General features: G+C 39.8%; 1 protein-coding gene across 1 annotated transcript in view; it reads left to right on the forward strand.

Moving 5' to 3' along the window:
- LOC121509429 (phosphatidylethanolamine-binding protein 4) overlaps positions 1 to 17,512 on the forward strand; it is a 90,656-nt gene that overhangs the window by 35,675 nt on the left and 37,469 nt on the right. The window contains exon 4 of the mRNA XM_041786804.1: positions 70 to 168. Coding sequence (XP_041642738.1) covers positions 70 to 168 — 99 coding nt within the window. The remainder of the gene's footprint in view (positions 1 to 69; positions 169 to 17,512) is intronic.

The following is a 17,512-nucleotide window of genomic DNA, read 5'->3' on the forward strand; positions in this document are numbered from 1 at the left end:
TGTGGCACTGTAGTAAAGCACATTGTCAGTATCAGAAGTCCTAATGTATGAATCTCTTTCTGTTTGCAGACTATGAAGTATGTTCTGGTGATGATTGATCCCGATGCTCCGAGCCATACGAACCCAACGGGTGCTGACTGGAGACACTGGCTGGTTGTGAACATACAGGTACAGTAAGTGTGTAATAACCTCCACTCAGTTTAAAAAACAGCCTCATGTTTGCGACACGGACACAGCATTTGTTATTGGATTAGGAACTGGTGGTATAAATTTCTGAAGTAGTGTTTGGGTGTTTTTTTTTCTTGAAAATTGTGCATTTTCATAATCTCGAGGTCTCACTTGGCATGTCTCGTGTTTACATCTGCACCGGGGCCCGATCGCAAGGCTGAAAAATTATGAATGGTTTTTAAGCCTAACTTGGTGAAAAAAAGGATGCCAAGTTCAAAAAATGTTAATTTTTCATATCATGTATCTTGTGCAATAAATGCCTGTGACAAAAGTGTGGGAGTAAGTCTTTCTAAATGGCTGTGAAAGTTTGCAAGGCCCTGTCAGCAGCAATTTCCCTCTGCTGCAGAGAGCCCGGGACGTGTCAATGCAGGCGTGTGAGACTGAGATTGAGGAGAGCAGCATGCGAGGCGCACACTCTTTCTCCCATAGAGCTCTAGTCCCTCAGCTCCCCCTCCAGTGGAGAGATCTTGGCAGAGTGTCCTCCCTTCATCTGTTCCCCCAGGCAGAGCAGCTCCCCCAATGATCCACACTTCTCCATATTTTACACCCCCGAAATGGGCACGGCTCCGATCCCCTTATTTCTCTTCATATTTCACTCCTTTTTATCCGTTCGTTTGTGTGTTTTCACAGTCTTGCATTCTAACGCCAAATGCATGTTGAGTTGTTGATTGCCTCAAATATTTGGAGGTTTGCAGACATTTTTTAATCCCGCGGGAACCGGGAGATCAACCCAGTAGATTAAGACTAGTGGTCTTAAAAACAAGCACACAAAGACATTTCAGCGATGCATCACTGCTCCCGTTTCATTTTATAAGACGACGTTGTACTCTAAGTAAATGCACATTGATTCAGAGATCCAAATGTGATGTATCTGGGATATTTATTTCAGTAAACCTTTCAGTGGGTATAAATTCAGAATTTTGTGAGCGCCTCTATGAGATGATTTATGCAACCACATTCCAGTTTCTGTGCATATTTACCTCATATCACTCTCAAACATCAATAATACACTACAAAACAGTCATTTCCACTCAAAAAATTGCATTAGGCATCACCTTTGCTTCCTTTATTCAAGCCCATAAAGTCTGTCTGGCCGTGTGAACAGCCAGAATAAACAAATGTCTTTCAAGTGCTCAGACACGCCACATTCTCTCCAGCAATTCAATTTCCTGTCACTTGTGTGGGCGTTGACCTGCGTTGTCCATGCAGGGATTGGCCAATGTGGCGGGATGTTTGTCTGATAGTGACTGGTGGTTGGTCAGAAGGGTTAATGAGCCTTTTGAGTGATGCCAACCCCTTGTGGGAGGTGTTTAATTGACCAGAGTGGCTAGGTGACTTCACACAACCTCGGTTTTGTTTTTTCTAAGTGTCCATGTGAACATGTTGCATTTTGTGCCATGCAGTTTTGATTTTCAAGGCAATAAAGATCAATTATAGTATAAAAAGTCTAAATTCAAACAATAGGCCAAACTAGGTCTGACTGAGAAATGCTAGATATGTTTGGTGTGATTTCTTTAATTCACGTCATGGTATTTTTACATGTTGTATGTGCATCTCTCTTTCTGTAGGTTTGATGGTGTGTTGTTAAATACAGCTGAAGTCAAGGGTCGTGCTTTCATGTGTGAGATGGATCAGCGTTTTGATCCTCTCTCGAGCTAAAGCCGCCATATTGTTTTCAAAAATATTCATTAGTCCAAGGTCAGGCAGGCCTGCCCCAGTTGTTTCCATAATTAGTGCTTTTTTTAACCCATATCTTTGACGATAAAAGATCTCCTTAATTCAGCCAAGAGTGAAGTGAGGTCAGGATGGACCGAGGAAGATGGCACTGTAGATTTACTCTCATTTTGCAGCCGAGGTCTCATTAGAGGAAGAAATGTGAAAGACCAAGGGCAAATGGACTTCCCCGTGTATTAGAGATTCATCACTCACTTTTATTGTAGCTGCATTATGGTGCTAGCCCTTCACTTAGCAGTTCATGTGTTGAAGATTTCCTCACTCTGTGTGTCAGCTGTGTCAGAACCCTCTTGAACCAAAGAAAGAGCCTTGATTTTTGCTGCCACTTACTGTGGCCACTTACTTGTATTGAGCTTTGTATGTTAGCATGCAGCTATAGTAACAGGCAGGTTAAGTGGAATTCTAAGTGAGAAGCGGGAAGATCTTTTTTTTGTTACCCACACCAACTTATCCTTATAAATAGAGCTGATATAGATAGATGATGACAAAAAACTGAAATTCAGTCAGGAACATTCTCATCATGCATTTAACTGTTTATTGCAAAATGGATTTACAGTTTAACTTGGCAAAGAAGGCTCTGCTCAAAAGATGCTCCCTGGGTTAGTCAAGCAGCACACATTGACTTTCCAGGGAGTGCACAGCTGGAATCCCCCATGTGGATGGATACATTTGTAACAGTGCATATTGAATAGATACAGTTTGTTCAGAAGCAATTCATCTATAGTAGCATGAATCTGGATATGAGGGTGCAGCAGCTTTGTTCTATAAAGGAGGAGGCTGGGGTGGAGGAGGTGAAGCCAGCCAGCAGCAGCGTTATGCAACATTGATGCATGCAGAGACACGTGACGAGGACGTCATATTTAAATGAAGCACTGTGATGAGAGAAAGAGCTGATTGGCTGGGGGAGCTCGGGGCGACAATTAGGATCAGTTGGCCATCAGCTGATCACGGCTGGGGAGTATGACTTCCAGGTCTTGCATGAGCTAACATTAAGCTTCATTTGGTCAATTCAAGTTTTTCTGCATCACTGAAAAATAACTTTCTGGGGTTTTTTTTATGAAGTTTTTGTACTGTTAATGGAACTGAGCTTTAAAGGCAGAGAATTTTAAGTAGAAGAGTTAAACATTTTACAGTGGAGGCTGGATAGCTCAGTGGGTTACATTGCTGACTTTGATATCAGAGACTGTTGGTACAATCCCAGTCAGTGTATGATAAGTATCCAGTTTGGCCCCTTGGACAAGGTCCTTAACTTCTGAAACACCTGTCTACCTGTCAGATGTACGCCACTTTGGATAGAGCTACCTGCTAAATGACATTCTAACATTATGATTTTAGCATTCTTTGAGTTTTACTTATAAAGTCATGAGACTGAAGTACATGTATATTTAGGAACAGATAATAATCTTTTATTATCATTCTTTAATATCTTAGAAAATAAACAAGATTTCAGTTTCTAGACTTTCTGCACTGAAATGTCAGCATTAATCCTATGTAGATTATTAGTTGAGTTCTTACATTACTTCAAATACTTCCAACAATTTTTGAAACCAGAGAATTTCATAGTTTTTGTAAATGTAATAGACTGTGTGTTCTCATGGTAGCTGCCATTTGTTGTAAGTTCAGTTCCCCAAGCTCACCCTCATGATACCAAACCCCCTACCCTTAACGTGCCCTCCTAAGTTGTGTAAAGATTTACTTCTACTTACTTCAATGAATTGGTGTTTCCATTTCATTGTTGATTTTGTCATAATGAAGGATGAAAGCTGATAAAAGGGGCTTTCCAGGTTTGCGCTGCAAGTGATCTGTTTATAGCTTTACTATGTCATGATGTGGAAGTCATCAATGAAATTAAAACAGCAGTTTACCATTTAGCAAATAAACAAAATGGAGTCTAAATTTAAATGAACAAAGTCCTTAATTAAAAATAAGAAGTGAACAGTTTGGTAGAGGTGAGCAGCGCTGGTCGTCATATTGTGTTATCATTTTGATTGAGAGCCCCCTGGTGGCAGATTTTACACACTGTGCATTAATTACTTTTAACTTTTGTAAAAAATAAAAAAAAAGATTTCCTTAATTTTCAAAACAGAGAGAAAAATTAAAACTAGGGCTATCAGCATTTATGCATAAATTAACCTAGATTAATGAGTACTAAATTTTTTTATTATAATAAGCACATGCTTTAATGTCACTCTAAGTACACTTTGGTTAAGCCACTGTTATTTTAAGGTAAAAACAAAAATTAAAGGAAACAAAAACAGTTTTAAATAAAAAATTGTAGAATTTTTAAACAGGGGAGATTAATGAAGATTAACTACAGAAATTCTGAGTTAATTTCCATTTAAAAAGAAGAAGCCAGATCTGATACTGCCCTCTGCTGGTTAGAAAAAGCATTTCCATAAATGTTTGTGCCAAATTGATTTAAATTGTCCATATTTGTGTCAGTTTTTATTACGTGGAGTCCTTGAATTGTTTTATGTGAAAGATGAGTAGGATATGATGTCTTAATTATCATTGATTAAATAAAAATGTCAAAAATATTGTCAGACATCACTGTCAAACCCATAAACTGTGAGCAGCCAAGCTAGTTATATCTGTGGTAGTTAATTTGTAAAGCACCTTTCACAGATAAAAACATGCAGCCCAAAGTGCTTCACAAAGAACAGACAGACTAATGAACGTAGATGTCAAACAGTTATTATTTTGCTATATGCTTGCTAATCAATGCAGACCTAGTAAGTTCATTGTTTTTACTTTTCATAGCTATATTTAGCTTAAGTTTCAATTATGTTGACTAAACTGAATAACCAAAACATTAGTTAGCCCCATGAAAGTTGGTCCTCCAGGTTCATGTCTGACCATTGACACTTAACCACATATCATTCTCTTTTTCCTGATCCTTGTTTTTAACTCTATACACTGTCTTTAATAGTAAAAACACAAAAGCTCTTAAAATGACATACCGAAAGAGTTTTTACAGTGAGTAAATTAACTAAAAGCAAGAAAACAGTCAGTGAGGAGCATAAAATACATTCTGAACCAAAGCTAGCTATGGCTATCTTTTGAGCAGGCGTTTTTGATTTTTAAATTATTTTCGGAGACGTTTTCTGTTTTATACAATACTGTGGTTTTAAAAAAGATGTTAACAGAAGGTTAAAAGGTCACATTCAGGTCTTAACTACCCCTTAGCGTCTACGCTAGAAAAGTTTAACCACTGCAGCAGTATGTTTTAGCTGTCTTTTAAGTCCATGTTGCCTCTACTTTTGTACTTACATGGCACAATAAGCCACTCTATAACTAAAAAAAATCTGTTCAGGCTACCCTAGTTCTATCTTTAACAAATCTAAATCTGCAATATAGCAAACTAAACATGTAACAAAATATTTAAATGTTGATGGCTGGTGTCAGGTCTTTTGTTTATCTGCCTGTATCATTTATCACATCATTACTTTTGGCTGCAGGAGCAGTAAAGTGTAAACCGTGTGGCTGAGAGTCTCGTCTTCTCCCACCAGCTGTCCACTTTTCTTTCAGGACTCACATTATTAGATTGTGTTTGTGCATTTTCAGCTCTGAGGCCATTTTTAAATGACCCAGCGAGCTACAGAAACTGTAATTTAGAGTCTTCTGCAACACACTCAGTGTTTTACATCAATTATGGACAATTACCAAAATAACCATCAACAGATTGTTGTCTAGCTGTGGAAGTGGATTTCCAGATTGTGAGCCTCTCCCTCCCGCTCTCTGCTCTCTCCGAGTCTAAATCAATGCAGATGTTCCGGTATGGTCTCGCAGCGATAATTACTGTAACAAGCAAATCATTAGTATGTGAATAGAGGCAGCTTATACAAATACACCACCGGGTGTTACTTTCACTTGTTAATACTTATTCTCTCATTATACTTTTGGCGGTTTGTGAGTCAACATGATGCAATGTGAACTTGCGAAAGAGTTAAAGCTCTTTTCCTGCTCTGAGAAAAGCCAAGGTGTTCATTATCACTGTGAAATCCCATTTAAACAGCCATGTGTAGCCTAAGGTTTTTATGGATTTTTTCTTACCTTTTATAATGTATGAAGTTTGTCTGCTGAGGGTTTGTCTCCTTGAAAGATACTCGCTGTCTGAAATAACTTTTTCTATACTAAGGCTGTGAAGAAATGTGAACATAAAGATAATTATTGGGTTTCTGTTGCCTATAGTAATTTGTTTGAGAAAGGATCCATAAAAAGAAAAAAAAATCAATCTGAAAATATTTAAATTGTGCGCATATATCCACCAGAGGCAAGTCATTAAGGCTTAAAGTTTTGTTGTGTGATTGCATTGCATAGTATTTTTATTATCAACGAGCAATGTGAAATACGACTTGGGACAGGAGATTTATTTCTAGATTTACTTCAATAAGTTCTTTGAATTTGAAGCCATCATTTGTTTATAGCTTCCTCTCACCATCTAATTGAAGGCCAGGTCAGCACACAGCGTTCTGTACTGGTTATTATTATACTGCACGAGGGATATGCATGCTTTTACATCCTTCTCTGTTGTAGCAGCTCCCACAGGGGGACAGAGCCTGTGTTCTGCTGCTGGTCAGGAAAATACAAACAGTGAAGTATTGTGACTGTATCAGACCAGCTGGCTTTGTGTTTGTGAATTTTGCGGCCTGCAGAGATCGTCTGCTCCACACCTCAAGATGTCCTTTAACGGCGAGCTAAAGGCGTGTAACTTCTGACTGCATAACTGCATACTTGTTATTTTTACTTTGTCCCTTTGTTATAGACAAACGGGAGAGAACACAAGAAAGGTTTTTGTTAGGGTAGTGAAGAAATACTGTGTACACTAATGCACTTTTTATATACAGTTTCATATCTTTAGGAACAACATAGGCTTAGTTCACAAAGGAATTAACTATAAAAGAAAGCAGCTGCGTTGATGATGCTTTCTAGTTTCATTTTTTCATTTAGACTGAGCTCTTTCTGGTGATCTTAATCCTTTCAGAAAGAAGAGCCACATTACTCCTTCAGTCCCGCCATAAATAGTTCTGAATCCACACTACATTACCTGATATCTTAATCTGTTCATGCACAGTTCAAGCAAAGTTTTGCAAAAAACGTGAAAAACGCTGTGGCCCTGAGAAAAAGAAATTGATGCTACAATTTACATTTGACCGCTGTGATAGCCTTAAGTTTGTTTTAGCAAAAATACCTCTCCAATATTGCAAATAAACATACATAATTGCATTGTTCTTTATCCTGTAATTATCCTACTGTGGCATGTTATGATTTAAGTGTTTATTTTTGACAGACAGCTGCCCCCATATGGAAGCCAAAAACAATTTCCCAAAGGCCAGGCGAACCGTAGCTAGCTTCATTGTGAGAACAAAGAGCCATTGGTATTATTCATAATTAAACTCTTATTGTGTACTCTGCTGAATATTTCCATTCTTCTGCCTCTCTCCTGCTCACTCTCGTTTCCCCTCTCGGTACTTTGCACCTCGTGCTGGGAACATCTGTCTGGCGTCAGAGAGGAGCCTGGCTGTGCAGATTGGAGCAGGTAGAGGAGCACATTGTAGCCCGGCTAATGATGAGAGTGTCTGCCCTCTCTCTTGGAGGAGACGCAAGCTGCTGCTTCACGCTCGCTCACTCCACTCATACGCCCAGGGAAACAGATTTCCAAACATATGCAGTATGTTTTTAATCCAGTTGAGCACTTCATTTCCCAGCAAACACAAATAACCTTACGGGACATCCATATCTTATGACAAGGGGGTGGGCGCAGAGGAATTGAACAATTTTCCTTTTTAATGTGATTTTTTTTTCCCTCCAAAGTTGCTAAACATGCTCATAACCCGGGTTAACAGTTTGCTTGTTTATGGTTTCACAAACTTTTACATAGAAGTGCCTCCTGGCTCCGAGTCAGATGAAGCAACTTTATCCAATCTTAACTACGCTTTGTGCACCTGTTGTTGTCCTTTGTTTTAACTTTAACTGACAGCACAAACACATGTTCTTTGTGTCTTTCAGTGACTTAAAGAATTTGAGCAGATTGTTGTCAATAATGTATATTTATATGAGGAGTAAACTAAGCACCTGTTTAAGGGATTTAGAGTTATGGCAGAACTTTAAGGGTGAAGGTGCATCAGGTCTCAGTATAGAAAGGCTGTCTATGTTTTGTGTCGTTTAAAATGCAGTTTGAATTTGTTTAAGCCTGATACAGTTGACATGCAGGTCATTCATCTTTTTTTTCCAAAACTATCCAAAACCTCCCTTGGTACAAGTCAACAATAGCCCTTAACATGGAGGCCCAGCTGGAGGTGCTTAACATTTAGAGCGGTGCTCATCCTGCTGTCAGCTACAGCCAGACAAATGTCAGAGGTGCTCCTACGTGGAGTTCAGCTGGTGGAAGTTGTTCCCCCACCAAACCTCATCTCACTCTTTCAAAAAAGCTCTCAGACAGATCAGGATGCTAATGTTTGTTAGCATTTGTTTCATTGTCTTTTTACTAAGCTTCTCTGGTGTGTATGGATTAGTTTTTAGCTGTTTCTTTTATTTCCAGATTATTTTGGGGGCTTTTTGCTTTCGTATGATAGGATGGGTGAATTGAGACAGGATATATTGGGGGGGGGCATCCATGTTTGGCCTTCTAAGGCTGTATACTTACATGAGTGTGTCTCTGTGTGCTGTCTACATGCAAGGATTCGGGTGCATGTTTGAAAGAGTTTTCAAAGGCTAGTTGTGTTTGATTTTTGATATTTTAATGTTTAAGGTTCCCATCATGCTCCCATCATCCCATCAATTTTGTAAATCAAACCAGATGAAGCTGTTGTAACATTAGTCCTGCAGTTGAGAGCCTGGTCAAATAATACTTCTTACTGGGACTGAACAGTAATAAAGCACTTTTGGTTTTAGTTCAGAATCATCACATTATTATGATCATCTGGACTTGGCAGAAACATTTTCTGTAAACTGGGGGTTATCAGTTTGGTTTCCTGTAAATTTTTGACTTTACAATGTCACAGATTTATGACTCTAAAATCAGATATTGTTAGTTTATAATGTCAAAAATTAGAAATTTAAAGTTTTTCTTGAAAATAAATTACCTTTTAAACGCCAAAATTCTGAGTTTGCTTTCCAAGGGTGCCCAGACCCCAGGTTGGGCCCAGACCCCAGGTTGGGAACCAATGCAATATTGGCTGGTACGCCAGTCAAGCAAACCAATAAGCCCTGAGTCGCATGGCCTAGTGGTTAAGGCTCGTCCCAGAAATTCTCCCAGAAATTGTTGCAGTTATTAATGTTTATCCACCATTCCAACTATCCTGCGTTGCATTCTTTTGTCAGTTGTTCTCTTCTGTCAACGTCCAGGGAGATTCGCCACAGTGCCATGGGTTATAAACTTCTTGATTTTATTACACACAGTGGACAAAGGATTTTTAAGATCTCTGGAGATGGTCTTGTAACCTTGGGGTGGTTCATATTTTTCCACAATTTTGCTTCTTAAGTCCTCAGATAATTCTGGGCTCTTCTTTCTCTTCTCCACACTTGGTGTGACACACACAGGCACGAAACACAATGGTTGAGTCAACTTTATACATTCTAACTGGCTTCAGGTGTGATAGCTAGATTGCCAGCACCTGTTACTGCCACAGGTGAGTTTAAATGAGCATCACATGCTTGAAATAAACCAATTTACCCACCGTTTTAAAAGAGTGCCAATAATTTTGTCTGGCCCATTTTTTGAGTTTTGTGTAAAATTTTGTCAATTTTGTCTTTTTTCTTCAGTTTTTTTGTGTTGTTCCAATGCACATAAAGGAAACGAACATTTGTATACCTAAAACATTTGTAATTGCAACAATTTCTGGGAGAAATGGTGAATGGTGAATCTGGGTTGCATTTTCTCATAAGAAGAGGGAGGTTCAGTCCTTACTGACCTGACTCAATTGTACAAAGTTAGGACCCTCAACAAGGCCTAGTTGATCCATGCAGATCAGAGCCGTCCTTTGTTTTCTGAGTTTAAGCTGCCGCTGTCCACTGACAGATTCAGCCTGCCAGCATGCAGGACAACAAGCAAAAAATCTCATTTGTACCTGTTTCCATTGGCTTTTTAACTGATTAGTTGTGTCCCTGTGTTATTTATTAATATGCATGTTTACTGTTTTATTGCCCACTGTCCCTCTGAGCTTCTATTATTATGTTTTTTATACTTAATTTATCTTTTGTCTGGATGTATGTTGTAAGGAGGTGATGGTGGGTCTTTATGCCCGGCCAGTTGAGAACTAGAGGTCTACCGATATTGGTTTTTCAGGGCCAGTTGTTGGTGGTCCATGAGACCGATAGCTGACATTTGGAACTGATATGCATTTATCATATAATGAATAATATGTATTTAATGTTGCAAAAGTAAAATTACATGATCAGAAAAGGAAGTATATTAAAGAATTTAGCCCTGTCTCCATTAGTATGAGAAACGGCACAAAGCAACAGTAGCAGCAGGAAAACAGGAAGTGATGCCATAAGCTCACTGTGTCAGTGGCACCCAAGCTTTAGTGCTGATTGGCTAGAACTTATGTGACATCTAGCTAATCAGATTGTGTTGTATACAGGACATTTGCTAAGTGCAGAGAGTGAAAATAAAGCCAGAGGGGAAGACACACTTTGTAGTGGAACCGCTCTTTTTTTATTAATTAATTTGACTAATTGTGGTTAGATAGAATGCCAATACTGATAATCAGCCAAATGCCAAATATTGGCATCAATTTTTGGCAAGGCCGATAATCGGTCACCACTATTATGCACCACTGTTGTATTAGAATTTGTAATGCAAGGGGAAAACTCCTTATGTCACAGATTTGTTATAGGTCATGCCCACTTATTACCTACTTAACTTCCTGTCACTGTGGATGTGTCCGTCTTGCTCTGGCGTATCAGGATCCCCTTGTTCTGGTGGACAAACAGCCTGTAATAACACTATCGATCTTATCTTACATGCAGCTTATTAACAAACAGGTTCTTCTTCAGTGTGGGCTGCTGCTCTCACTGTTCTCCGCCACCTAAAGGGAGAATTACATAAGAATCCTCCGCTCAATTGTCAGCTCCATCCCCCGTCCACATACAACAAACACACACTTCCACTAACACACGGACACACAGTATTGTTGCTGATAACCTAGCGAGCCTCTTGCCATCTCTATAACAACTGACCTCCGTGCTGTGGTTGCCGTGGTGAGATGATTGAGGAGGTTTCAGTGCATGAAGAACGTGAGCTGCCATGGTTTCCAGTCAGAAGCTGTGAATGCTGTTTGGGCCGTGAGGGAGTCATCATCCATAAATTACTGTGTGTAGTTTTCATTTAATTCTTATTGATTAAACACATGAATTTAGGCTTGAGGGCAGAAGAAATTCATGTTTCATCTCTTCTAAATGTATAGTATTTAAGGATGTGTGTCAGTCAGTGTGCTGCATTAATTCCTACCCTGCACACTGTCCTGGATATATCATCTCTACTCTCCAGGAAACAAGGACAACCTGGAAAGCCCTCTTTGATCGAGTCTGTCACACTATAGCCTAGTAGGGGTGAAAAAAAGAACAGATTGGACCTTCTCCATGCAAATTCAGTTTTAAAAACCAGTAGCTCTGCACGCATAAAGGCGCTTCTTTTAATATGTGCCCCCTTTCTTCACACCCACGACCATTGTGTATAAAATCCTGTTTTTCCTGAAAAGATTTCTAGTCGCAGCCGCAGACAATGTTCCCCCACACAAGCTGTCGTCTTTGTCATACCCCCCCCTCCTCAGCCCCCCCCCCCCCCCTCCACTTCAGTCAGTAAAGCAGGATCTCTGGCAGTCGGCCCTGTGTGCAAATTCATGTGTTTCAGGGTACAGGTGGGGGGCTCGCTGGAGTCTGCCTACCTGTTTCCCTGTAAACTAACTGGTCAATTCTGACTGACGTGGCCATACAGGGGGGAGGGGGGGCATAAAAGTGGGCTCGAGAGATGGGCGGGTAAATGAACAAATGTCAGGGTTAGTGGGGGGTTGCCTGGGCCGCGGCTGCGCAAAATGCTTCCTCTCAGGGGTGTCTCTTGATAGGGTATGGTGAAGGGGAGTGAGGCATGCTGATAAAAACAACTCACTAACAATTATGCTCACCTAAAATAGACCTTACTTAAGTATATAGTGTGCTTGCCAGTTAATTGTACACAAAAACAAAGACTTCACAAAAGACCTCCTGCAGCCAATGTATTTTCTTGTATTTTGGCATGATAATTAAGTGTGACAGCTATGAATGCAAAGTTGGCACATATCAGTGGCCTGTCTAACTCTACGTACTGATTATGATTGTTTGTATTCCTAAAGTTATGCTAAAGTATAAAATTAGAAAACCACAGCATAGCATCAGAACTGCAGCTTATTATATTATGAATAAAGTAGGGTTCAAGTCACAGGAGTCAAATTGAGTGTAAAGAAAAAAAGTGCACAAGTGACGCTGTGATTTTATACATAAACTGACAAGTCTTTTCATTATTGCCACAAAAGGACATTTGCCTGCAAATGCATTTTTTAGTATTGCCCTGTTTTATGAAAATCTAATGATTATTATTCCTATTTTTAAGTACTTAAATATAACAAAATGCATGAGCTGTGTTCATTCAGTGCAGATTAGAGCCCATTTCTGCTCAGAAAACAAGCATCTGACTGAATTGGGATTTAATGACAGCATTCCTAATATTCTTAAAAGATAATTATTCTCATAATGGGAAAAGAAAAGCCACAATCAATACAATGCATTCACTAGAAGCCAATATTTCATCCATCCATGCTTGAATAATTTGTATACGATTGCTGCTTTTCCTCTAGATTGTTCTCCGGATTTGTTCAACTTGTGCTTATTGATATGCTGTAGGACTAACAACCATAAAATCTACCAAGACCTCTGATCTGTACTATTGACCATTATCATAGCCAAGAGGTTTGTTACAATGTGGTATTTTTATGCTACAGTTTGTGAGAAACCTGTTTACATTCCAGGGTGCTGTATAGTTCACTTCTCTCCGCTGCTAAGTCGGATTCCAAAGCACTGTATAGATTTCTTTCAGCTGATGAAATTAAAAAGACAGCAGTGTGTGTGTGGTGTGCCTTCCAGCAACGCGATTTGCCTGTGAGTTCACGATACGGGTTGAGAGGGGAGTTCCTTTGGGGGGGATTAAATAGCTCCCTCTCTTCCTTCCCTCCTCCCCTGCCCTCCATACTTGCAGAACACAAACAGCTTGCAGGGCTGTACAGTACTTGTACAGCGTGTTTGCCACAGCGCTGCTCACAGGTAACAATAAGCCAAGGTCAAAGGTTAAGAGGGATTGTGGAGCTCGGATTCTTGTGTGCTCCTCTGGCAAACATTGTGCATGCAGGCACAGGAAGCAGTGCCCATGGTATCGCTGGGAGAAAGAGAGAGTGAGAAACAGAGCGAGCAAGTTGGCTCCGAAGAAAGGGGGTATGAAAAAGACCAAGACCAGGGCCAGTTTCACAGAGATATTTTGGACTGGTCTACAAGGTTAGGACAGTCTTAGCTTTCTTTTCTTGGACAAGTCTTAGTTTCACTGGTTTGACAACTCCACAGAAATAAAGACTGATAATAAGCTTTGTGATACAAAACAGACATCTTTTTATTGGAACAACAGAAACTGTCTGCAAGACATAATTTTGAATATTAAACAAAGCTCATGTGACATTTTGAAAGGAACAAAATGGAAAGAGTTTTCTGGCATGGAAGGACTCGTACAAAAACAAAGGAATTCAAGAGTTGATACCCCTACCAAAAGACCCACCTTGCTAAAATCATCACCTCTGAGTCAAACTCTTATGCAACTCAGCTGAACTATCGATTCCTAAAAGGAGAAGAGGTCGTAACAGGGAAGACGCCTCAATGTAGAAGAAATGGACACATTTGTTCCCAGTAACTTGGGTTGTTAGGAGATTTGCTTAGACTGTGCTGAAACTCCAAAGACTGCAACCCTTTCCTTTCTGGGTCCAAACACCTGACTGTAACTTTCTGCCTTGGAAGAGTAACTATCTGTGGCCAAAGGCACTGGTGAACTCTGGAGCTGTGGGTAACTCTGGATTCATCTCTTGCCAGAAAACTGTCTGCTCCTATAACCAAGTTTTTTACTGAATTGGGACTCCAGGCTGTAGATAGAGAACTCTAGTTATTATAAAATCTGGATTGAAACTGTCTCATTTACATTAACCATGCAAGACTACCCCAGAGGATACATTATCTCCTTATTATTGAGTATCTCCTGATCTTATCCTTGGAAAGACATTGCTAATTCCCATAACCATTGCTCTTGTTGGCGCTACTTCTCCACAACCACTGGTTCCAGTTGGCTGCAGCTTCTCTGCTCTCCTTGGAGGATTTTGTACCTACTTTGTTGGCCAGCCAGTGACTAGCTCAGCATTTAAAAACAGCTGTTCTACCATTGTAACTACCAAGGATTTGTCTCAACCAAGCAGCAAACTCCACTTGGGGCAAGAAGTAAAATCCTGGGATGTCTAATAAACACTCTTTCTTAAATGCCCATTTTGACAGCAAAAATAAGAATGTTTGTCTGGTTCAAAGATTCAGTTTGGTCTTTTTGGCTTATGTCATAATTGAAACACACTGTAAGAGGGATGATTTTTGTCAGAGATAGGCCAGATCCAATCCAATACCAGTCCGGTATCTACATTAGTTTTATATTGGAGGCATAAGCAATGCCGCGGCTAACTTGACAGAGTGCTTCATGACAGACGGCAACTCAGTCTGAGTCCAGTCATCATATTATTTTGCGCCGGCACTAAAAAGCAGTCAGATAACAACCCAAACGCCACCTGTTTATGTCCATGTGGTCAATATGATGCACAGTAATGAGGTCAAAGCGTTGTTCTCTCCTATCCAAGTTTATTGTCTGTAATAACAACATGAAGTGAGCGTCTCTGTCAACTGTGTGGCTTCAATATGAGCTGCAGCAACTCGCATTACAACTCCTTACACAAGGTGTTTTACTCATGACTCTCTTGCTTTTAATCCGTGATGATTCAAAGAAGCAGGTTGTGGTGTTTAACAAGGTTGGAGAAGCTGCTATACAGAGGGACAGCGAGGTTGACTGTAAACCCAATGCTATAGCTAGTTAGCTAAATCATTGATAAACGTGCTACTTCCAACAAATACTTTGCAATAGAAGTCCATAGATTTTACTTATTTGAAGAGAGTTTTTGTAGATATTTATTTCTATTAGCAGAGACCTGACACAAATTTAACAACAGTTTATTTTACATATTTTAATGAAAGAAATGTTTAAAGTCTTGTGGTTAGGTGGCTGGGGTGGAGGAGGGTTGCAGTGCCACACTGAAACAGGCTGACTGTGAAAGAATGTACAGATTTAAAATATGACAGGTGGGTGATGATTGGTCAGATGAGGTTGTGGCAGAATTGAATTAGCTTAGTACTAAGAGAGTGAACGCCGATAATCAGCTGATCATCAGAGTGGGAAGAGAGACAGAATGGAAGAAGGGAGAGATATGAATGAGTGGTGACTATAGAGAGAGTAGTAACAGTCTTAGTGCTTGGACTTTGGTTGAGCTCTATTTTTACATATTTCCTTTTTATACAGTTATACACTTTTATTGTGAATGTTTACTTTGCTGCAGTAGCCCTGTGCTGCTGTTGGTTGTTTACAGCTATTGCTGCTACTTTTACAGTGCACTTTAGTTTCAGATATGTAATTTGACATTTGTTTCTTCTTCCTGTTTCTATGTGAAGCCAGCACAACTTTTACATACATTTATTGAGTGTAATATTAAGTTTAATGCACTTTAAAATGTTTTTAACCTTTTAAGAAATCCTGTTTCTAGTTTACTAGAGCTTTATGTAACCTTACACATAATACCTCCAAAAACAATGAGAATATTAATTATAATTTTTAAAAAGACAAGAATAAGTATCAGGTATTGGTACATATGGATTAGAATTTGATCAGGACTGAAAAAGTGGCTCAGCCCTTCTCTTATTTTTGTAGTAAGTAATCTGCTCTGATTATATTAAGGATAAGGGTGATGTATACTTAGGGATGAGGCTGATTTGTCTGACATATGGTGGGCTCAATGCCCACCTTAGTTGCAACTATTTGCCTGGTGCAAAGTTGATGAGAAGTTACGGCAAAAGGAAATGTTGGGCTTCAAAACTTTGCTTCAGACACCAGTGGGTGTCATCATTGCGACTATGTCCATGTTTTATACCATCTGTTGCAAGGTTATCCCTCAAGCTGATCCTGAAAGCCAAATAGCCCAAAGAATATCAAGCTAAGCGATAGGGTGAGGAGCTCGGACATCTGGAGAGATCTCAAAGTAGAACTGCTGCTCTGTCGCCTCAAAAAGAGCCAGTTATGGTGGTTTGGGCTTCTGATAAGGATGCCTCCTGGTCGCCTCCCTGTGGAGGTCTTCCAGGCCCATCAAACTGGAAGAGGACCCCAGGGTAGACCCAACAGCTGAAACATCTATAAGTGGTCAAATAAAAGTTAGTGTAGTTGCTATTGCTCTAATGAACATTATTTTTTTATTCTAAGTAGTAGAGGTAGTATAGTACTTCAGAATCTCAAATCCTGTGTTAAAGTAACACTAGAAAGAACTGGCATGAACAAAGGTGCAAGTGTGATAAACTGATAAATTTGACAAATTTAACAGGTCAGACAGAGCCTCTCTTTCTGGAGTTTTCTTGCTCTCCCTGTGCACTCTCTGGGTACTTCAGCTTCCTCCCACAGTCCAAAAAATGCCAGTTTGTGACTCTAAATTGACTAAATTGATTTTTGTATGTCTCTATTTGTCAGCTCTGTGATTGACTGTAGACCAGCCTTTGGTGTGCCCAAACTTCTCACCAATGGCTGCTGGGATCAGCTCTAGCCTCCTGCGTCCCGAGGGATAAACAGTATAGATTGTAGAGTAGAGTGGACAGTGGAGATAATGCTCAGGTGGGTTTTTATGCGCTGCCAGCATTAATGCATTAATCCTGAATAATTAAGGTCCATTTAAATTCTAAAATTGGGATTTATCAGATGTCTTCTTGTCTCTTTCCGCACACTTTGGTACAGCCGAGACGTGTCTGGCTGTAGACCGTATATCTCTGATGATGTATATCTTAGAAAAAGTACTGTACTTTCTCGTTACAAAATATTTCCAGTTTTAATTAAAAAGAAAATCAACTTTTATCATAAACAAAGTCTGGCAGTTACATTCATGAAATGATAGACATTACAGACAAAGCAGCACATCATAAATAAAACAGAAAAAAGATCTGTTAAATAGAAATTAATCTGGGATTAAATTAGGTCAGGTCAGGTATGGGAGCATATGCCGGTTCGACACTTTGCTGCTTCAACCTTGGTCCAGTACTGCTCTGGCCTCCTGATGGCAGTCCTCCAGGCCTGTGCCAGGCCCATGCCCATCTCTCTAGGTATCCTCCCAGCTACCCTTCCACCATGCCTGGGAAAGCATGCCAGGTGCCCATAAAAGCCAGCTGCCATTTCCATATTAGGCAGCCAAAG

This window comes from Cheilinus undulatus, linkage group 5, assembly GCF_018320785.1.
Source record: "Cheilinus undulatus linkage group 5, ASM1832078v1, whole genome shotgun sequence".
Taxonomy (NCBI): Eukaryota; Metazoa; Chordata; class Actinopteri; order Labriformes; family Labridae; genus Cheilinus; species Cheilinus undulatus.